General features: G+C 43.1%; 1 protein-coding gene across 1 annotated transcript in view; it reads left to right on the top strand.

The window, feature by feature from the left end:
• SLC16A10 (solute carrier family 16 member 10) overlaps nt 1–21,991 on the top strand; it is a 114,950-nt gene extending 92,959 nt beyond the window's left edge. Inside the window, exons 4-6 of the mRNA XM_019967206.2 lie at nt 8,399–8,542; nt 16,924–17,152; nt 19,403–21,991. Of these exons, the coding sequence (XP_019822765.1) occupies nt 8,399–8,542; nt 16,924–17,152; nt 19,403–19,632 (603 nt within the window). The 3' untranslated portion in view covers nt 19,633–21,991. The remainder of the gene's footprint in view (nt 1–8,398; nt 8,543–16,923; nt 17,153–19,402) is intronic.
• Nucleotides 21,992–22,884: the final 893 nt, after the last annotated feature.

The raw sequence follows: 22,884 nt of genomic DNA, 5'->3' as shown, positions 1-22,884 counted from the left end.
ATTCAGCCTTAATTGAACTAGCCTTTTGCTGGGTGCATTTGTTCATTTTGGACTATTTTTCTAAATTCATGCAGTTCAGCTGCTGACTAGAAACTCCATAACCCACACCTGTCTATCTGCATGTACATTTAGCTGATGGGTGATTTTATCACCAGATGAATCCAAGAGTAAGTTTAGAAGAGCATGTATCACCTCCTCCCTTAAAAAAAAAAATAAATGAAAACATGGAAAGTCAGTGATGCCTCAGAAAAGCATTAACCACAACCAGGGGTCTGCATCTGTGGAGACCTTGCTACCACTTTATGCCTTCAAAGTGCTGTCCTGAAGCGTTGGCAGTCATGCAGGCATGCTAGGGACCACAGCGGGGCCTTCCCGAGCCATCCCGACCAGAGTAGAGGCAGTCTGCCTCCTTCCCAGATGGGCCCGGTCTCCACGGTTCACAGTCCACTGTGTTCATCCAGCCTAGCCAGGACCCACGAGTCTGAGGGAGTGGTGACCTTGGTGTGCCAAGAATGAGCCTCCAAGAAAGCTGGTCAGAATCATATTTGGATTTGGGTGGAATGAATAAAAATTAAGTCAACCAACAGATTAAACACCTTTCATAGTTCAAGAAGGATGAGAATAATTTTTGATAATTTGAGAACTGTCTGGCATGGATATTATTGTCAGGGTCACTAATAACTTCAAGTTATGTAAAAACCCTAGTGATTTATTTTTTAAGATTAAGTTCATTTTAACTTCTATAATTTAGGATTATTTGAAAAAAAGTGAAGTTGCTCAGTCGTGTCCGACTCTTTGCTACCCCGTGGAGTATAGCCCACCAGGCTCCTCTGTCCATGGATTTTCCAGGCAAGAATACTGGAGTGGGTTGCCATTTCCTTCATCCAGGGGATCTTCCCAACCCAGGGATCAAACCCAGCTCTCCTGCACTGCAGGCAGACACTCTAACCTCTGAGCTACCAGGGAAGCTTCTAAATCCAGATTGGTTTTGACAGATAATTCCTCTGAAACATTTTGCCAAATCTCATCTAAACAATACTGTGTCAAGGATGAACTTTGTTTTAATCAAAGGAAAATTATTTTTGGAAAAAAAAAAACACAGAAAAATAATCAGGTCTTAAGAATTTTTAGAGTTAGAAAATGTTTTCCAAATCAGGGATTTCCAAACCATCAGCTACCTTCCTTCCTTTAGAACTCGTCTTTTTCTACCCCTTGGTGGCTGTTAAATAAGTTCCTGGAAACTCTTCCCTTTTTTAGTCTTGACTTTTATGTGTCTTAGTAGTGCCGTGTGTGATTACCGGCACCATGGAAACCCATCTCAATGAAATGGGAAGACTGGCCGTTTAAAAAAACAAACAGAGCCAACTGCCCATGCCTCCTAGAGTCCTGCCAGGGCAAAGGTCTGCCCTCCGCTGGGTTAGTTCCTGGGGAGGCAGGCAGTACCCATGCCACGGCTTTAATCGCAACAGGTACCTTATTAGTAAAGAGACAGTGGGCTGCCTAAGATATTAGCCCTTAAAAATGTTGGCAGCCAAGGAGGTTCTGTGTTTTCACTTCAAGTACATCTTAGAGCTGTTTTACTTCAAAGCACAGTTGATCAGATTTAACATGTTAAAATGATATTTTGAGGCTGCTCTAATCAGCACTTGTCTTAATGGCCATAACGTCCTATTTCAGTATTAAATGGTGTAAAGGGATTAATTTTATGTACCCAAATCCGTGGGCTTAGTTTTCTGCTATCTATAGTCACCTCACTGGACTTGCTGGTGTACTGTACTCGTGTAAAACTTTCTCAGGGAATGCCCTGTAGTGCTGACTTACTTTCTTAGCAAAAACAAAGATGGAAAAAAACACAATTGTTGTAAAAAAGAAAGAAAAAAACAAACCAAACCCTCCATCCATTCAGATTTCTGTTCATCGTTCTTTGAAGTCAAAGGGTAGTATAAAGTTTTGATTTGCAACAAAATCTGAGATTATCCATTAACTACTCTAGCAGCCTTCTACTGCCTTTCAAATGTACATGTAATTTTTAAAGGAACCAGGCTCTTTTCTTTGTGATTGCCTTAAAAAAAAAGTATATTTAAGTAGAATACACTTAAATACTCCACTTAAAGAGTTATGGAGTAGCTTTTTGGGTGTTGAAAGGATGTGTTCTTAGAAATTAAATTGCATGCAAGGAAGAGGCAACAAGCGGAACCTGCTAATCTCAGGTTAGAAGAGATTAACTTGCTCAGGAAGAGCGAGAGAGCAGAAGTGCTCGGAACTCAGCATCCCTGTGGGGAAGTAGGAAGCTGGAGAAATTCTGAATTCCACAGCCCTGAAAATACGGTGCAGCATTTATTATCCTGTTTTTGAAGGTACTGTGTAAATGTAAATGATACAGGTCCCTTGTCCCCACCGAAAGGAGTGCAACGGGACTGCCTGTTGTCTGCCTCCTTCTCAGCTTGATGGTGTGGATCTGATGGGGAGGGCAGAGGATCAGGGAGTGAGATGCCACAGACAAGGACAGGTAGTGGCTGCTGCCTGGAATCAGCTCTCTCCCAAAGGGCACAGTAACTGCAGCAACAGTGGATGATAAATAGGGTTTGGTTTTTCCCCTCAGTTCTGCAGAGGCAGTTGTTCCATTAGCCCCATAGCCTGCAGTGCTCTACTGCGCCTGCTTTTACCCTGCTTTCCTGGCCTTCCTGAAATACCGCCTTTGTTAGCACTTGCTACTTGAGTCAGTCAGCTGTTACTACAAGTCTGCTGTCAGAAATAAAGTTGTTTTTGTTCTACATCTTCAGTAGTTTTCCTCCTTTAACTGCTATCCCCTAGTGATACATAATTTAACTTGTATGTACCAAAGTTTTATCATTTTTTTGTAATAAATTATATAAAAGGTATTAAATGAAGACCACCCATCCCTTTAAAATGGTGCTGGTGGAGGGGAGGACAGTGAGGCTAATAACTATTGCACGGCCAGATAACACTCAATCTTAGAAAGCAGTACTGTAGGTGATTATTGGACTTTTTCTTTTTTTCCCCACACTGCCAGCCATGTGGGATCTTACCCAACCACATGTCGAACCTAGGCGCTCAGCACCAAGTCCTAATCACTGGACTGCCAGGGAGTTCTCTAGTTATTGCATCTTTTGGACCAGTGAGCTCCTTGTTTTGCAGCTGCGTAGTGTCAGAGAAGGCAATGGCACCCCACTCCAGTACTCTTGCCTGGAAAATCCCATGGACAGAGGAGCCTGGTGGGCTGCAGTCCATGGGGTCGCTAGGAGTTGGACACGACTGAGCGACTTCACTTTCATGCATTGGAGAAGGAAATGGCAATCCACTTCAGTGTTCTTGCCTGGAGAATCCCAGGGACGGGGGAGCCTGGTGGGCTGCTGTCTGTGGGGTCGCACAGGGTCGGACACGACTGAAGCGACTTAGCAGCAGCAGCAGGGTCACTGGATTTCAGGGGCTTCCGTAGATAAAGTGAGTTGAGGTTCCCTTCTGCTGGGCCATCTTCTGTCGTGAAACCACCCGTCAAGGAGAAGCTTGAGTTTCTAGTGCACTGCGTCAGCTGTACTGGAGCTGGTTTCATACGATGGCTGTCTGCTGGGCTTCCTTCACAGTTGGCTCTCGGAGCCAGAAGACTCAGCCTGGCTTCTCAGCTGAAGAGCACTACCTGATGTCTCAGTGTCTGCAGCTGTGCCTCATGTTGGGAAGAGGTAAGAGGGGGAGAAGCCAGGCTGAGGCCAGCGCCGTGAGAGGGTCACTTTCTTAGGCACTGGCTCTAGGCTCCAGTGAGTGGGGAGGAGCTTCTCCCTTCACTTGGCTGATCAGAATCGTGTCCTCCATGGAGAGAGGCTGAATCGCCCTTTACTTGAAGTGGGGATGGTTAGGAGGGAAGGGTGTAAACCCTGAGCTCATGTGTCTTGTTCCCTTCTTTCACCCATGGATAAGCAGTGAGAAGCTATGATGGGTTTTAAGTTCTTGGTTATCTTTGGATAACAAAACAAAAAGAGGGTTTCACCCAGTCCAAAAATGGCTTCTGTGACTGATGAAGTTCAGTTGTTGTTGGAATGATGGAAAATGTTTCAAGAGCAGGCAGTACCCAGGCTCTGGTCATCACTGAGAGGTGTGCAGCCCTGGAGTAAACACATGTTTAGAATAGAAACAAAAGAGTAGTCCCTGCCCTAAAGGCACTTCCACATTTGGATAAAGTCGGTTTTAAAACCACTGTTCTAAAAATGATGTTTTCCCTGTTGAAGTGAAGTGTTAGTCACTCAGTTGTGTCCGACTCTTTGCGACCCCACGGACTATAGCCTGCCAGGCTTCTCTGTCCATGAAATTCTCCAGGCTGGAATACTGGAGTGGGTTGCCATGCCCTCCTCCAGGAGATCTTCCTGACCCAAGGATCAAACCCAGGTCTCTAGCATTGCAGCCAGACTCTTTACCGACGAAGCCACTGGCGAAGCCTATCCCCTGGGTAGGTAATGGCTTCTAATAAGAGCTCTCTATTGGTTTAAATAAGTTAGGTTAAACATGGGAACATCTGGTCAACATCTTCATGTCCCTGCCCATGGGACTGTTATTGGAAATACCAGTTTTGCCAGTACTCGTGCCTTCTGCTAAACTAAACTGTGTGCCAGTCTCCAGAGGATGAAGGATGGGTGGGGATTCCGGGAATAGTTGTAGCAGTAGTGGGGGGCCCAGGCTGGTAGAATACACCAGCTCTCCCGTGGGCTGTTTCCTCAATGAGGAAGATCTGCTGGACCAGTAGATGCCGCCTCCCCAGATGCTATTCTCCAGTTCCCTTATTTCCTGCCCAAACAAAACCAGAAGACAAACAAAATAAACCACAGCTTAACTTTGAACATTTTGGCTGAGGGTAGGAAAGGAGGTATTAGAAGCTGAAGTTCTTGCTTTGTTTCAACAACAATAACAAAATTCAATGAAATAAGGCCCGTTATAGCTGAAGAAGTAAGTTTCCACTTAAGCATAATTTGAATTTACCAAATTTACCATTATTTCACAAGACCCCCAAACATTTATCCTCATTATTCCTTTTAAGGATTACAAAGTGTAGAGCGGGGGGAAGAAAAATAAACCACTAATAAAGGATAATAGTGCGGCAGGCATGTGTTCTTAGTTTCATCAAAAGAATGACTAGCATATTCAGTCTGGTTTGAATACTAAAGAATGTCTCTTAAAAAATTACACTAGATCCTTTGAGTGATTCCTAAAGTGGATTAATACATGAGAGTCAGAATTCAAATTCCAAATAAAGCTGATGAATTCCCGTAATTATATCTCACCTGCCTCAGATCAGGTTATTCATTTTCTTTAGAATTGAGCTGTATTCCATCTCTGATAAGGACCTGGAGGAATTTGCCAGTTTGAAGTCACTTTTATCAACAGCTGTTTTATCTTTGTGTCCACAAGTGAATTTCTTAGACCAGCACTCTTCAATAGAAATATAATGCAAGACACATGTCATTTAAAATTTTCTTGTCATATTTTTAAAAGTTAAAAAAACAACAACAAAAAAAACAGAAAAAAGACCTCAGAAATGTTTTCATAATATATTTTATTTAGCCAATATAGCCAAAGTATTATTCCAACAAAGAATTGGTATTTTTAAATTATTGAGATATTTTACGTTTTTTTTCCACTAAGGTTTCTAAATTTTCTGTGTGTTTTACACTTACACATCTCAGTTCAAATTAGCCACATTTCAAGTGCTGGACAGCCCAGCCCACCGTGGCCAGCACCCACCGACGTGGGTGCATGAGGAGGCAGCTGGAGGTGAGGCTTCATCTGACAAACCAGGAGTCTGAGCTTTACCCTGAAGGCTGCAAGGCCACAGTGGTGAAGCAGTGTTATTTAAAATTTGAACTTCATCTGGTGGTCTCAGGGGATGCAGGTTAGGGGTTTAGGAGTGAGGGCTCTGGCCTGAGGCACGTTCAAGCGGGTGTAGGGATCCAGGGGAGGAGTGATCCCCCAAAGTAGAAACTGTGGGGAGCATGGACCAAGGGAGGGTGTCTGAAAGGTTTGGGAGGACAGGTCATCAGAACTGGATGGCGGCTACTGGATTTGAAGGGAGGGGGGTGGTCTAGGATGGTTGTCCAGTGTTTACCTGGGTGGTTGGGTCAACAGCAGTGGTGGTGACTGAAATGGAAGAAGGAAGGTGGTGAGCCCGCCAGGCCCCTCTGTCCATGGGATTCTCCAAGCAAGAATACTGAGGTGGGTTGCCGTGCTCTCCTCCAGGGGATCTTTCTGACCCAGGGGTCGAACCCATGTCTCTTCTTATCTCTTGCATTGGCAGGCAGGTTCTTTACCACTAGCGCCACCTATGATGCCAGAAGGGCTGGGGAGGGCGCTCAGTACTTAAGATGCCCATGAAGGCTAGGCAGAAACCCAAAGGGGATGTAAGGGTCAGGTAATCAAGGACAGCTTTATAGAAAAGGTGGGACTTGGGCAGAGTCAGAGAACCAGGAGAAGTGGCAGCAGAAATGTAGACAGATGAGAAGGTGTTGGACGTGTCTAAGTGACACCGTGATTAAACCTTCCTGCTGGGCCAGATGAGATCAATGCTGTAGACATGTCGTGTTTGGCACACATGGGGTTGGATCACGCAGTGTTCTAAATTTAAGATAGATGCCAACATTTCCACACAAAAATCCAGATTTCTGACTTTTCTTTAAAATAAAAGGCAGCCAGGAGGTTGACTTGGCAGCACAGGAGGTCCTATACGGTAATGATGGGACTCAGTGTACGCAGTCCCTCTCCAGCAAGTCTCTTTTATTCCTTTCTGCTGTTTACCCGAATCCTGTAGACATCTGAGTTTTCTGAGTCAAGGATTGGTAGGTAATAAAGTTACAGAGATAGATCAGTGACAGATTATGGAGGGCTTTTAATACCAAAGTAAGGGGTATAAATGTAGTCAGCTGATGTATAAGGGATCGATGAAGATTGAAGCCATGTTTAGGAGAGTTATTCTGTTCTGGTTGTTGGATATTTATTTATTTGGCTGAGCCAGGTCTTAATTGTGGCATGCTACCGCATGTGGGATAGATCCCTGTATAGCATGTGGGATCTAGTTCCCTGACCAGGGATCAAACCTGGGCCCCCTGAACCTGGGAACACAGCATCTTAGCCACTGGACCATCTCCTTGGAGAGTTATCCTGGAGCACTGTGAAAATACAAGAGGAAGAATAGTTAACCAGTTTTGAAAGGGAAAAGAGAGATGCGATGGTGTTGGTTACCCAAGTAGGCCTAAAACTGCAAAATGCAGGTCTTCTAAGGCAGTGTTGTCCAGAAAGGCTGCAGGTGCCACAAGCAGATCACTTGGGCCAGCATGCTTTCTGGGAAACTGGCTTTGTACACTTTCAGAATTCAGGCCAGTGTTTGGTGTAGGGGACAGTGAGTCTGACTGTTTGAAACAACTGTTTGATATAATAACTCTGTGATTGCAGAGAAAGCAGTGGAAGTACAGTTCAGTTCAGTCGCTTAGTCGTGTCCGACTCTTTGTGACCCCATGAATTGCAGCACACCAGGCCTCCCTGTCCATCACCAACTCCCGGAGTTCACTCAGACTCACTTCCATCGAGTCAGTGATGCCATCCAGCCATCTCATCCTCTGTCGTCCCCTTCTCCTCCTGCCCCCAATCCCTCCCAGCATCAGAGTCTTTTCCAGTGAGTCAACTCTTCGCATGAGGTGGCCAAAGTACTGGAGTTTCAGCTTTAGCATCATTCCTTCCAAAGAAATCCCAGGGCTGATCTCCTTTAGAATGGACTGGTTGGATCTCCTTGCAGTCCAAGGGACTCTCAAGAGCGTTCTCCAACACCACAGTTCAAAAGCATCAATTCTTCGGCGCTCAGCCTTCTTCACAGTCCAACTCTCACATCCATATATGACCACTGGAAAAACCATAGCCTTGACTAGACAGACCTTTGTTGGCAAAGTAATGTCTCTGCTTTTGAATATGCTATCTAGGTTGGTCATAAGTTTTCTTCCAAGGAGTAAGTGTCTTTTAATTTCATGGCTGCAGTCACCATCTGCAGTGATTTTGGAGCCCCCAAAAGAAAGTCTGACACTGTTTCCACTGTTTCCCCATCTATTTCCCATCGCAAAGAGTCAGACACGACTGAGCAACTGAACTGAACTGAAAGGGTGTGCTGGTTACCTTTTATTAAAAATGTTTTTAAAGCCCTCTTATAAAAATTATTTATACAGGCTAAACCATGTTGTTTTTTCTTCATGTGTTCCTATGAAAAATTATCATAGACAAATTTTTATAAAAATTTGACTTTGGAAGGAGAGTCTTTTACATGTACAAAAAAAGGCATTTGTACCAAGCCTCAAAACTTGTCAAGTTTTCCTACCACATTTAGTGTGGCTTCTTTCTCTTTGGCCTACAGATGAAATATGTGAATGAAAGGTTTCAAGATGAGAAAAATAAAGAGGTGGTTCTCATGTGCATCGGCATCACTTCAGGAGTCGGACGGCTGCTCTTCGGCCGGATCGCGGATTATGTGCCTGGCGTGAAGAAAATTTATCTCCAGGTACTTTCTTTTTTTAAAAAAACATCTTGTACTATGTAAAGTTTTAAACCTCATTGATGAACCTCCCATGTACCCAATCCCACAGTGTCAGGCATTATTGCATGGATTTCCAAGGGAACTAAGAAGTACAGGGAGATGCTTTCAGGTCAGCCTATGGAGTGGAGATGGGCTTGAGGTGTTGCTTTGATTCTTTATTATTTTTTTTTTCTATTTTTGCTGTGCTGGGTCTTCTTGGTTGTGTGGGGTCTGCTCTTTGTTGAGGTGCGCAGGCCTCTCATTGCGGCGATGTCTCTTGTTGCGGAGCAGAGGCTCTGGGGTGTGGGGCTTCCATGGTTGAAGCATGTGGGCTCAGTGGTGGTGGTTCCCAGGCTCTCGAGCGCGGGCTCAATAGAAGTTGCTCTGTGGCGTGTGGGATCTTCCTGGACCAGGGATTGAACCTGTCCTCTCTGCGTTGGCAGGTGGATTCTTTACCACTGAGCCACCAGGGAAGCCCTTACAGGTACTTCCTTAATAAGCCTTTATTCCTCTAGCAGATTTATCCTTGTCACCTAATGGCTCATACATGTACTTATTTACTTAAATTCTTCCGTAAACATGAGAACTATTTTCTAGACCTCAACAAGCAGCTTTTAAAGAGCAAAATCAGTTATGAGGTCTGGGTTTTTTCTTTGGCTGTGCTGCATGGCATGTGGGATCTTAGTTCCCTAACCTCCAGTTTGCAGAGGGAGCTCAGAGTCTTGACTGCCAGGGTAGTTCGGAGTTCGGGGTTTTCAACATAAGAAATTGGTGAGCAAACAATATTCTTTGTTCTGTCATGGAACTGCACCAAACCAGAATGGTTTTCTATCTTTTGCGTTTTTCTAAGAATGCTTTATTTTTGATGTAGTTCTCATGGTCATGTGCCTTTGGCAATCCCTGTGAAATTCAGGGGTGTGCATGTCTTTTGAATTTTCTCACTGCAGATTGCCTTCTGGGTGTTGTGGGCTGTGCTGTCCCGAGACCATACTGTTGTTCACTTCACAAGTATTTAAGTGACTCCTCCATGCCCAGTACTGTGCTAAATGCTACAGATGAAACACCATCTGTGTGCTCTGTGACGAATGGTCTCTGGGCAAGACAGATAAAGCCGTGTTCCAGCACAGTGAAATAACGGGGCTAGGTGGGGCCACAGAAACACAGGCCCAAAGCAGCTAAATCACTAGAGGAGGTCTGAGCAGGCTCCCTTGGCTGGCGGACTGTTGAGAGGTAACAGTTAAATAGATAAGGAAGACAGAGAAGAGTGCTGCAAGCAGAAGCAGCTGCACGGGCAGAGATGGAGATGTGACATTGTGTGCTGTGTCTGGGAACAGTGTTTGAGTGGACTAAGAGAATAGTAGATTGGCTGGCTGGCGAATAGGCAGGAGTCAGGTTGGGAAGGGCCTTGTGAGCACAGAAGAGGCTGAGCTCGATCCTGAATCTACCAGGAGCCATTAAGGATTTTTTTATACAAGGGCGTGACAAGAGTTGTATTTTATAAAGCTTAGCCTAGTAGCTGTGAAGGGTGAATACAGAGGAGGAGGGGCCAGGGTTCATACAGTCACAAAAGGCCACATATTATGTGGTTCCCTGTATACCTAGTGTCCAGAATTGGCTGATCCAGGGACAGAAAGTGTAGATCAGTGGTTGCTGGTGGCTGAGCGAAGGAGGGTCTGGGGAGTAACTCCTACCGGCAGTGGGGTTTCTTTTGGGGTGATGTAAATATTCTAAAACTACACAGTAGTGGTGGTCAATGAACCGAGTGCGCCTTCCCTCCTTGCCCAGCCCTTCAAGGTGCGTACCATCGCACTTACAGACGTGAACTCGGAGGGACAGAGGCTGCCTCACTGTGGGTGTCTCTGTAGATCTAGGCGGTCAGCGCAGTAAGGAGTCTGGTCACATAGCTGGAAGGCTGGGAGAACACTACCTTTGCAAGTATTTCTGTGTTAATGACCATTCCCCCTTTTATTAACACCTTAACTGTGGGTATCTCTGTCGAATGTTTAACAGAAGTCTTGTTCTCAAGTGTCAAGGGAGCCCTCTAGTGGACATTTGTTGCCTTACAGACTTTTGGCTTCCTTTCATTTATTAAAAGAGTGTCTGCTGTGCCCAAGCACCAGCCCCGACCCTGGTGGGTGATACAAACATGATACAGACATGGTCCTTGAGTTCCCAGAGCAAGACCTGAGGCAGGGAAAAGCTGGGCATGATTGGGAACTCAAGAAGACAGAGTGGCCTGGGAAGAGGTTGGAAAGAGCAGGGCATGGGGAGAGGAGGGGCCTCTCCCCATGATTAAACAGAGCCTTGGAATACACGGAGGAGACATTTTACTTTAAGCATAGTAGGTCCTTGTTGGAGAATAATGTGATCTTGCATTTTGAAGTCGGCGTGGTTGCTCCGTGTGTGGAGGATTGAAGACTGTGAGGGAAGCGGGAGTGCAAGAGGGAGGGAGACCAGGGAGGAGATGATACAGCATCCAGGTTAGAGAGGATGGAGGCCAGACTGTGGTGACACGATGGACGAAGTCATGGCGTGTTTTATACATCAACACTTTACTCCAAAACAACTTTTGACTTTAGAAAGGTTTCCCCCCAGAGGAGGGTCATTTACAACATAACAGGGGGCAGATACATTAGTAGTTCATGTAACTGAGGAAAGAAAACAGCCTTTCCTGACTTGGCCCACGTGTGGCCGACAGTTACACGGAAGTGAGTGAAGAATGAGTAATTTCATTTTGGATGAAAGGTTAGCCACAGTGTGGCACAGCGAGTGTCACAGCGAGGTGAGGTGACTGCAGTCCAGGGAGGCCCGTGGAGCAGAAGGGGTGTCCTGTGCTGCTGGGAGCCACCAACAGCCCTCCCCGCTCTGTCTCTCCCCTGCCCCAACTCCCAAAAATTGTGTGGTTTTTGATCCTTGGCTCTTCTCTGCTGTGATCAAGTCCAGCTCTGTGGGTCGGCTTATTCCTCCTCCCCTCCCTGTCTCCCTGCCTGGCTGTTTGCCCTCTGGCCCCGCTGTTAAGGGCTGGAATGCTTCTGCAGCCTACCTTCCTCTCCTTCCTTTCCTGGCTGCTGGGTTTTCTCAGACACGCCTGCTTCTTGCTGCTGTTACAGCTCAGCCTTGTCAGGGCAGTCCTCCTCCCTCCCTGTCCCTGTGACACCAGTTCTGAGTGGCTTCCAGGCCTGGGACACAGTTCGCAGCATCCCATGTGGTCTGCTTTGGGGGCACAGTCATCTTGGGTTTGGGGAGGCTGCAGAGCAGAAAAGCACAGACTCTAAAGTGAGATACAGCTTGTCTCCCCCAGATCCTGCAGAGGGTTGTGTGAGGATTCATGGTGACAGCTTACGTAAACTGCCTGCCCAGGGGGATCACTAATAAATCCTTGCTTTTGTGAGATTTTAATATTCTATTAAATACTGAGGCAGATCCTGATTTGGAACAGGTCTCAAGAAAGGAGACCTTGGTTTTTCTGATGTGGGGATCTTTGCTTATAGGTAACAGAGTTTAGGAATATATCTTACACTTTTGCTAAAGAGTTCTGAATTTAAACTTCCAGCAAGGTCTTGGGTAACCAAGTATTTTTAGCCTAACAATTCTGAATACTGAGCGAAGAGATGATTGAAATGTATTATATAGAATGATAAGAGAATCTCTGCAGAGGTTCCCGGAGTACTCCATTAGGAGAGGGAAGACTGCGTCCTGGCACCTTCCCAGCCATCCTTCTTAACTTCACAGGCCTGTCTTTCTAGTCACCAGTACAGTATTGCAGATTTCTGTCTTTACTGTGTACCTGTTTCAACAGTGTGAGTTTAAAGGTTTGGAAGTTGTAACTCTAATGAAAGAATGGAAAGCTTTGGATTAAGATCACTCTCCCATTGTGTCAGATTGCTCTGTGCCATGGATGTAAACCAAAGTGTGGACATCATATCCATGTACGTAAGCAGACAAACCCCGATGGGTGCGCACAGGAAGGGTCTGGGAGGACCATCCCATTAGTGACTGGTTATTCCTGACCAGGACAGTGTGGGTTGAGGGTGGAGGGGGTTGAAGGAAGACTTTCATTTATTACTGTATACATTTTTCTACAGTTTGAATTTTGTCAGGAATATATTCATGAGTTACTTTTGAAATGCAGAATTGTTTTTTTGTAATTTAGAAAAATGAATCACTTTTAGATCCATCTTCCTCTGGAAGTCACTTCTGCTTGTAAAACAAACTGAGCCTCATTGCCCAGTTTTGTTGTTGCTGCTGCTGTTTTTTGTTCCCTTTTAGTATTTTATGTTTTCTGAAAGATACCTTGGGATAAAAGGTATATGCTTTACCAAACATAAGCTACTTCTACAATGGTATCCAGATATTGAGCAGTTCCCCTGCCTGAACAAGGAACCAGACTATGATTCTCTCTTCTCACCTGGGCTGTGGCATTGGGGCTGGTTCCTCCTCCAGGCAGAACTGGTGGTGTTTATGTGTAGTAGGAAAGCTGGACAGACTTCTGGGTGAAGCGCTGCCACAGGACTGCGTGCTTTAGAAGAAGCCGGATGCCCGGCTGTGCCCTGAACACTTCCCTTTGGTGTGATGGACCCGAAGACCACTGCTGCCAACTAGTGGACTCCTAGCCAGAGGCTCTGAGAGTCTGCAAACTTTATATTGAATAAATTCATAGGAGCAACACTTGTTTCTAACTGTGGCCAAGAGAATATAAATTAATGTAATTTGCATCTGCCTCTGAAAGTGCCTTCTGCTTATTCAGGTGCAGCTCATTTTTCCCTCTTCCGTCATTATGCTTAGATTTCTGAGCAAAACTGCCACTGACATTTCCTCCAAAAATGTTCTTTGTGACAGAAATGGGAACTATAATAGCAAGGACTTTGCTTGTTGTTGTTCTTAGGTACATAAACTAACTGAAGCAGGGGGTTATTCTTCTAGAGACTGTAATATTATGACAGAAGATATTTCCTGTACAGTTTTAAGAAGCAGAAGCAAGAAAGAAATCTCAAAAGTCAATGTCTCATTAAATGGCAGTGCTAGACCCTAGACAAGGGTTAGGAACCTCTGAATCTCTTTTTTAAATCTAACCAGAGCTACTGTGTTTGGGGTGGAAAAAAAGACTGTAATACTAACTTACTCACCCTACACACTGGGGCTTGTATCTACAGATCAGTAGATACTGGGGGAAGTGATGAACTTCCTACACGCACAGTGCGCTAAACCTCGTTCTATGCTACTTGTGGGTGGAGTGTTCCTGAGTGTGGGGAACAGGTATGTCCTTGTCAGCTTGGTCTGCTACCTCTGAACTTTAGCTACATTTAGGGTAGTAACACCTGCTGAGAAACAGCAGCATTTCTCACTACTATTTAGCTGCAAATAAGGCAGAAGTAACCAGGTATTTTCTGAGAGCTACTAGAGAATGTGTGTAAATTTCTATCAGTTCAATTCTTAAAGAAAAACCAACAAATTTTACTTTAAATAACTAATAATTTTTATTTAACAATTATTGTTAAAATTTAAGTTTTAAATACTGTCAAATAGTTGAAAAAGAATATAAATTAATATAATTTCAATTGAGAAAAGGAGAGCTTGTAGTCAGGTAAAGAATTAAGAAGTAATAATGTGCTCAAAATATATAATAATAAACTTGAAACTCTTATATGAATGATTTCTTAGAAAACTGAACAAAGAATAAAAATTTGAAGGGGCCAAAAATGAATAGAAAAATCAGGATAAGCACTGTAAGTGCCTGGGTCTCGTGTTAAATGTATTGGGTCCAAGAAAACATTTGTTTATTCAGCAAAACTGACTTCGTGCTATAAGCTTTCAACTTTCACTCTGGTTGTCTTATCTTGCAGGAGATTTGTACTGAACAAAATATGAAAAGAACAGGAAGCGCATTCTAAGCTAACCTAGTAGAAGTACAGTGGTATGGTTGGGCATTAAACCCATTGAATCTGGCCCCGTGATGTCCTAACATTTTATTCCAGGTTCGCTGGAATTTTATCTCCTTTGTGTTTGTAGATAGAGTAAAACTGTATCTAATAAATAATATTAGGATTGGTCTAATTAGTTTTTCAGTAACAGTAACTCCTTAACTCTAGATGGTAGATGGGAAGCATCGGGTCTTTCTGCCAGGATCACAGCGGTCTGGACCCGGGCCTGTCCTCTGGGCCTTAGCTCTTTCCAGCCTTAAGGCTGCAAGCCCAGTGCCTAGCCAGTCTGTGTCTGTTAGTCACCCAGTCGTGTCCGACTCTGCAAGCCCATGGAATGTAGCCCGCCAGGCTCCTGTCCATGGAATTCTCCAGGCAAGAATACTAGAATGAGTTGCCATTTCCTCCTCCAGGGGATCTTCCCAACTCAGGGATCAAACCCAGGTCTCCTGAATTGCAGGCATATGCTGTATCATCTGAGCCACCAGGGAAGCCCAAAGCACTAAGCAGCACTAAGGAATTACGCTTCCACCCTAATGGACATGGGATCTGAGGAAAAGATGTTTCAGTAGAGTATAAACAATCAGAATGTGGAGATCATGTTCTTTAGGAAAAAAATGTGAAGTGCCAGACTTCTTTTTCAAATAGCCAACTCTGAGTCTTAAACTAATTCTACCATAAAGCCGTATTTACTCAGCTATATAATACAATGGTGTCAGAAGAGAGACCAACTTGGATTTTTTTTTTTCTCCCTGGCCTCCCTGAGTGGCATGTGGGATCTTAATCCCCTGACCAGGAATCAAACCTGTGCCCCCTGTATCGGAGAAGGCAATGGCACCCCGCTCCAGTACTCTTGCCTGGAAAATCCCATGGGCAAAGGAGCCTGGTAGGCTGCAGTCCATGGGGTCGCGAAGAGTCGGACACGACTGAGCGACTTCACTTTCACTTTTCACTTTCATGCATTGGAGAAGGGAATGGCAACCCACTCCAGTGTTCTTGCCTGGAGAATCCCAGGGACGGGGGAGCCTGGTGGGCTGCCGTCTCAGGGGTCACACAGAGTTGGACATGACTGAAGTGACTTAGCATCAGCAGCAGCAGCCCCCAGTATTGGGAGCACAGAGCCTTAACCACTAGACCACCAGAGAAGTCCCCAACTTGGAGTTTAAAATCTTTTTCAAGAATGCTTTTGATTGTGGGGTCAGTGGATGACATGTGCCAAAGTCACCTGGGGAGCTTGTGAAAACCACTGTTGGGGGTCCCTGTCCTCAGGTGATCCTGCTGTGCACTGAGGTGGTGGGGGCTGCCCCGAGGCCCTGCCAAGCTTGGTGTCCCCCATTAAGCCCTGGCCAAACAGAGCAGATGAAGGTGGAGATCTGGAGCGCTGCTCTCTGTGGCTTCTCCCTCCCGTCCCTGCCCCGCTGTCATCAGAGGGGGCCCTCTAGGAATGGTTCCACTGCCCCTGCTACTTACTGCCCAGGCAGGCCCGGCTTCCAGGCTGGCTCCACCTGGGGTTACTAAACCTCCCAGCATCACTCGCTTCATCTGTAAAATGGGGAAAATATTAGGGCTCACCTCATAAAGTCACCACCTAAAGTCCTTGGAACAATGCCTGCATTTCATAAGCATTAAATAAACGACAGTTTCTGTTATATGCATACTTTTAAAAAAGCTGATTCTTTTTAAACATCTATTCCACCTAATGAGTGAATGATACAATTTTAGTTATTTGCCTAAAAAACTGAATTGTCTACTCCTTCCTTTTTTGTACCCACCATGCTTTGAATATACAACTAGAACATCTAGAATACTTCATGTGCACTTATTTACACAGTCATCTCTTCATAACCCAAGGGTACTAACCAGGTTTTATTCACATAGCACAGTGCCTAGAACAGAGCACAGGAGCTGCCCAATGGCAGGGAAAATCCAGTGTTTGATTCTGTTACTTTAGCAAACTGGAAGCTCTGTGAGGTGAAGGATAGATCTGGCTGGCGTATTTTCATTATGCAGAGGACTGACACCAGTAAAGTGCAAATAATTTCAAAGGTAAAATTTCTAAATCATATGTTGGATGAGTGAATTTGAGCTGATATTCAAAGAACAAATACGTAATGAGCACTGGCCAGGTACAAGATCCTTAAACCTTATTATATGTAGGGCCAAAGATGACTTTTGTACAGATTCTGATCTCAAAGAGCTTACCGCTGGGAAAGGAAAGTAAGTATACAAAAACCCTTACTTTTTTCTTGTCCCTTAATGGAAATACTGAGAAAGGGTGAGGGGAATTCAGGGAAGATGATTGTGGGAGTTGATTATGTATATAAAATCAAGGCAAAGTGGGCTGGAGAGGTGACTAACCGGTAACCACTTAAAGCCCTACGCATGTTGCTCAATAATTGTGATGCTCCCTGTTCCGAGAGCGGCGCTGACACTGTGTGCCTGTCCCAGGTCCTGTCCTTTCTCTTCATCGGTCTGATGTCCATGATGATCCCCCTGTGCAGCGTCTTTGGGGGCCTCATTGCTGTCTGCCTCATCATGGGTCTCTTCGATGGATGCTTCATTTCCATTATGGCCCCCATTGCCTTTGAGTTGGTTGGTGCCCAGGACGTCTCCCAAGCAATTGGATTTCTGCTCGGATTCATGTCTATACCCATGACTGTGGGCCCACCAATCGCAGGTAAATAACATTGTCCTAGCACTGTCTACGGTAGGTCCTGAGTCTCACATGTTAAATATATTATGATTTATTGCTTTCTGCTGTCTTGCTGTTGTATGTGGCTTATCTATAACATTTTTACTAAGACCAGCAGATGGCATGTTGGAAAAATTTGCTGATGAGCCCTCTTACTCTTACTGATATCTTAACTGCCCGCTGAAATGTATAGCAGTTAGCTTCTGGACTTGAAGACTTAAGAGTTCCTGTGCTAGTAAGTGTTTTGGAGGAATAGGAAATGTGACTTCTTTCTTTCAAGAGGTGAAGATTCTGAAAGATTTCTAAATATGTATGAATTGTGTAAGAGATCACAGTCCTCCCTGAGAAATAGTTAAATGAAAAGTAACACTTAACAGGAGAACCCAAATGTCCGTCAGTAGATGAATGGGTAAACAGAATGTACTACATCCGTACAATGGGGTTCTTCGGCCATAGAAAGGAATGAAGCATCGTACCGGCACACACCACCAGGTAGGTGAGCCTCAGACATCATGCTAAGTGTGAAAGAAGCCAAATACAAAAGGTCACATACTATTCCATTTATGTGAAATAGCCAGAATAAATTCAGAGACAGAACAGATGCAAGGGGATGGAGGGAAGGGGGATTAGGGAGTCACTGTGTATTGGGTGTGGACTTTTCTTCTGGTGTGATGAAAATATTTTGGAACTAGAGAGAGAGTGGTGGTTGTACAACACTGTAAATATACCAGATGCCACTAAAATGGTTAATTTTATGTTACACGAATTTTACCTTTAGAAATCTTCTGAATGATAGTATAAAGTTGTCTCACATTCAGTATTAACTGGGTACTACTATAAATTATAAGATTTGATATAAATATTATGAAATTTAAATGTATGTACTAGCATCTGTCTTGTATGTGAGTGACTCAGTGAAACTTCAATTCATTCTCATATTCAGAACCACACATGTCAGCAAATTTGCCAGTTAGGAACCTAGTCATGAATCAAGCAAGCAGAACCACTACTGAGCACACCAAGTGAAATATAAGTTCTAAACATCACAGTCTCCTTGCAGGAGAACCCTCCAGTCCTTCCCCTCTCTCCCAGTTAACAACCTGTTTTTACCTCTTACATGCTTTGTTAGGGTTTCCAAGTCCACAGCAAGTTATAGGAAGTACTTTACTAGAAAAGGTGTTTCTTTTTGCCACTGGAGGTGACTATAACAGATCAAGAATGAAGGGGGTAACAGGAAATTCCCAAAGTGGGCAGAAAAACGCCAGGAGGTTCTAGGGATTACAGTATTACAGCCAAACATAACCTGTGTTCATGAAGATGCAAGGTTCAGTTACATATGCAATATTGATTCCGATAGGAAAAGCATGTATTTAGATACACTGTATGTTTTACGTTTCTATTTGGAATGACTGTACACTTTTTTTCCCCCCAATGTGTTGGTATTTACCTGAACAAATCCTCAGCTGTTTATTTAGCAGAGTCAGATACCCATTATAATGTGTTCCTGGAACATTTCTGGTCACTTAGGTTGTACAGCAAAAGTCTGAAACACTAAGGTAACTTTTAAAATCTGGATTTTGTTAGCAAAATAGAAATAAGGAGTACTCTGACAGTTTTCAGAGGCACAGCCGTAGGCTCTATTAGAATACCATATCTATACTCTTACATTTTCCCCGCAGGTGCTGACAAACCTTAGTCTCTTTCCAAAATGTATTTAACAATGTAACTTTTTCATCCTCTTAGATTTATAATTTTTCATGATTTTGGATTATCATTTTAAGTAGTTTCATGTTATTTCATAAACAGGCACACGAAAGGTCTGCAAATGTAAACATTTTGAAGCCTGTGTGTATGACAGGTTTCAGCTTGGTGGACCGTCCACTTTCAGCCGAAACAGGACCTTAACACCATGTGTCAGAATACCCAAAGGGCCTCTGAAGGGTTTTGAGAAAGCCAAAGCTTGACTGCAAGTGTTCTGTCCACGTGATATCTTGGTAGGAAAACTCAGAAGCCTGTCACAGATTTGCAACAAGATTAAAGAAATGACATCTTTTCTTTCCTATCAGAAAAGGTTTATCTTTCAGAACCATGTCCTTAAAAACGTCTGCTCTCTGAGGTGTCTGCACTGGCCTGCTGGGATGAAGGTCCTAGGTTGGCAGTGGGCCACCAGGGCGACTCCTCTGGGCCCCAACAGTCATGCTTTTCTCTCCTGCTGACAGTGTTTTCCCTTCCCAGGGCTACTCCGGGACAAGCTGGGCTCCTATGATGTGGCCTTCTACCTCGCTGGAATCCCTCCCCTTATTGGAGGTGCTGTTCTTTGTTTTATCCCATGGGTCCACAGTAAGAAGCAAAGAGAGGTCACTAAAACCACTGGAGGAGAAAAGATGGAGAAAATGCTGGCGAACCAGAACTCTCTGTCAAGCTCATCTGCAATCTTTAAGAAGGAATCTGACTCTGTTATTTAATGTCTTATATACCTCCACCAGACTGGACTTGCTTTCAGAAACTGAAGCAAGTATTCCTTTTATATATGAATTGCAAATTTGTTATTTTTTTAATCACATCCTAGGAGTAGCACAATAATTGGGAAATAGAACCCTCATTACTACAAGAACCATTTGCTGCCAGTGAACAGCTAGCTGTCCGATATTTCCGTGAGTCTGAGGGCAGAGACTCAGACTCAGTTTTCATGTACAAGAAAACCTGTCTGAAAGTCAACTATCATGAGAATATGAGGCTATCTCAGTAAAAAAGCAGCTTCGGAAACTGTGAATGCTATTTAGCTTGTACAAATACTTAAAAATACCTCAAGCTATACTGAAAGGGTTGTGGTTTGATTAGGACTGGAAATATTATTTGTTGTCTCACATTGGTGTTTTTAGTATCTCTGTTTTAATTTCTTCTGCTATTTGGAAACTTCTTACAAAATTTAAGCCTGGATTCTAGATAATATCAGATCGACTTAGATTTCAAGCCAGTGTAAAAATTGTTCGCCTGCTGTTAAATAAGCTATGAAAGTAAGTTATTCTGACTTGCTCCAGTGTCAAGGGACCTTCTTGGAGCAGGTGCTGACAAGGTATTCAGAATCAATATGTGAGATGAACAGGATACTGTTCATAAGGGCAAAACAGTTCAGAAATCAGACATTTCTTCCATTTACATGTTCTCCCTTTGGATTTGCAGTGTGTTTTACTCAAGTTGCCAGAAACACCCCAGATTTCTGAATTGTTTAAGTTGTAACAGTAAAATAGAATGAAAGATATTCTAGCAATTTTAGCTTAGAATTTTTCTGACTTCTGAATTTGTTGCACTAGGACCTGATATTTAAACAAGCATATTATCAAGTTGCAGTTTTAGGCATAAATGGGGGAAAAAAAACTCTTTGTGAAGAAAATATCTCTTTCTACTGGAAAGAATTGCTCAAGTTGGTAAAACTTTCTGGCAAAAATTTGCATTCATATATATTTATCCTAGTGTGTTCCCCTTTAACACTGCCTGTATTTTTTCTATTTATATATAAATATAAGAAAGAAAGCAAAATTTTAAAGATTTAAAGTTAAAACCAAAGTCATGACATGACCTAAACTCCACTAAAGGAAAAAAACAGGAATGGGTCCCTCATCTTGAAATTATATTTTAGTACGTTTGTTTCTAGGATGCCCAAGGATCTTCCATTTGTTTCTTATTATTATTGCGTTAATAATACACAAACTCATAATTAAATCCCCAATGCATATGTATATTAGATCCTCCTCAAATGTGGCTTGTTCACCTGGGAAGATGCCATCTTTTTTATAAAGCCCCTTCAGGATCCGCCTGTTCTTAAATTCTTTGTGCTGAGAGAAATGCAATCTCCTTAACTTTCCTTTTCAGCTTGGATCGTTTGTGAAGGGCAAAGTCCTTCCATTCCTGTCTCAAGCTGAGGATGGAGATGTCGGTAAAACATGGATTTGTAGTTGTTGGGGGAGGAGGGCACTCAGGAGGAAAGGCAAAGTGAGGCTGATAAGTAAACAACTAGAAAACCCAGTAACTTTTTCAATATCAGCTTTCTCAATCTGCAACCTTGAAGGTTCAGTATAAACACTAAATATGTAATTTATTTATAATAGAGCTTTAAACAATTTTGATCTTAGAGACATTCAGCAACTTACTACACCATACACACAGCTGCAACTTACTACTGGAAGTTGTATTTCATATACAAACAGCTATGAACAATCATCAAACCTGCCGCTATAAAATACTTATTTTTTTCTATAGTTTCAGCACAAACTCCTGACTACCCTGTGATTTTTCAGAAAGAGTAGATCTGAAAAACTTATTCTGTAAAGACCTTCAGAATGTTTTTCCTTTTATTATTTGGCTGATATTAGTGGGGGAAAGTAATTATCTGAAACTCGGACTTGATCTTGTTTATTTTACATAGTAAAAGAGCAACACGACAAGTATAATATAACTTAGATCTCAGACTATTGTGTTTGTGTATAATATTACACATATGTAGTTTCAGTCTAATGGAATGAATCAAACAGGATCTATAACACTGCGAAGGCTCCACTAAAATAGACTCTTAGGGAGAGTGCTGTGCTGTAATAATATAAAGTTAAAAGTATAGAAGATAAGATGCTAAATTACATAAAATGCATATTTAGTAATGTGTTGTTTGGTACAAAAAGTTCTAAAAGTCTAAAATATACAACCTAAGAAAAAATACCAGTATTCACAAAGATTTGTTTTAGACCAAGGAATGTTAATCTTTCAAACTAAGGCCTAATTTCTAAAGACTGTTACTTAATTGCAGTAAAGTGACCTGATGGACATACATTTTGTTGTTGTTGTTGTTTAATCCAAGACACTTTTTTAAAAGAATAGATAAAATCTTTAAAGAACTCAGCAAATTCTCAAACGTAAAAGGTTCTGGCGTTTGAGGCCAACACTATAAAAGAAGGGAGCGATCATTCCTCTTCACACACAGTCTGGATGGGATGTTACTGTAACAGGATGCCCAGGGATCTTCCAGAAACATTCTGGTTAGGGTTTACTGCAGTGCCTGTGGCTGGGATGCATCCATTTCAGTAACAATAAGCCACCCAGATTACTGATGCTATTTTCAGAATTCATCTCTTTGATCACAGTTGCAATGCTTAAGTCTATAGCCCTACCCCAAGACCTGTAATTTCTCCTGAAAACTGCACAGTGCTTGCACTGAGCTTCAAATTCTATTCATAAATAGAAATAAGACTTCATTTGCATTTCATGATCAGACATTATCTGTTTAGACATGTTTGCAGATGATCCCATGGACTCTGCCCAAGTATGGGGGAAAAAAAAATTAATGCCATTAGCTTCAACTTCCCACACTTTTAAAGTAAATGTACACTTGGTTGTAAAGTAAACATATGTTTACTTCTGGTAATTATACTCCTTTAACTGCACTTAACATTTAAATACGTGCCACTGTTATTTGTAAGCTGTCCCATGTTCTGATAACCTGATGATAAATCCAATAAGGCTGAATAGAAAATGTGCTATGAGATGAGAGGTAGGCACCTGTAGCATGGGTGGGACTGAAGACTTCCTGGTGGCGAACTTTCATGCCCTTGCATACCTCTTTTTATACTGTCTTTATCATTCTGTTGCCCTTTCTTCCCTACATCCTTCAAAAGCCTGCTGAAGAGTCAATGACTATCCCTGCTTAGTTCCACTGGTTGCTTAGT

This window comes from Bos indicus, chromosome 9, assembly GCF_029378745.1.
Source record: "Bos indicus isolate NIAB-ARS_2022 breed Sahiwal x Tharparkar chromosome 9, NIAB-ARS_B.indTharparkar_mat_pri_1.0, whole genome shotgun sequence".
NCBI lineage: Eukaryota > Metazoa > Chordata > Mammalia > Artiodactyla > Bovidae > Bos > Bos indicus.
Note: the sequence above shows the minus strand (reverse complement) of the source record. Positions and strands in the feature narration are given on the sequence as shown.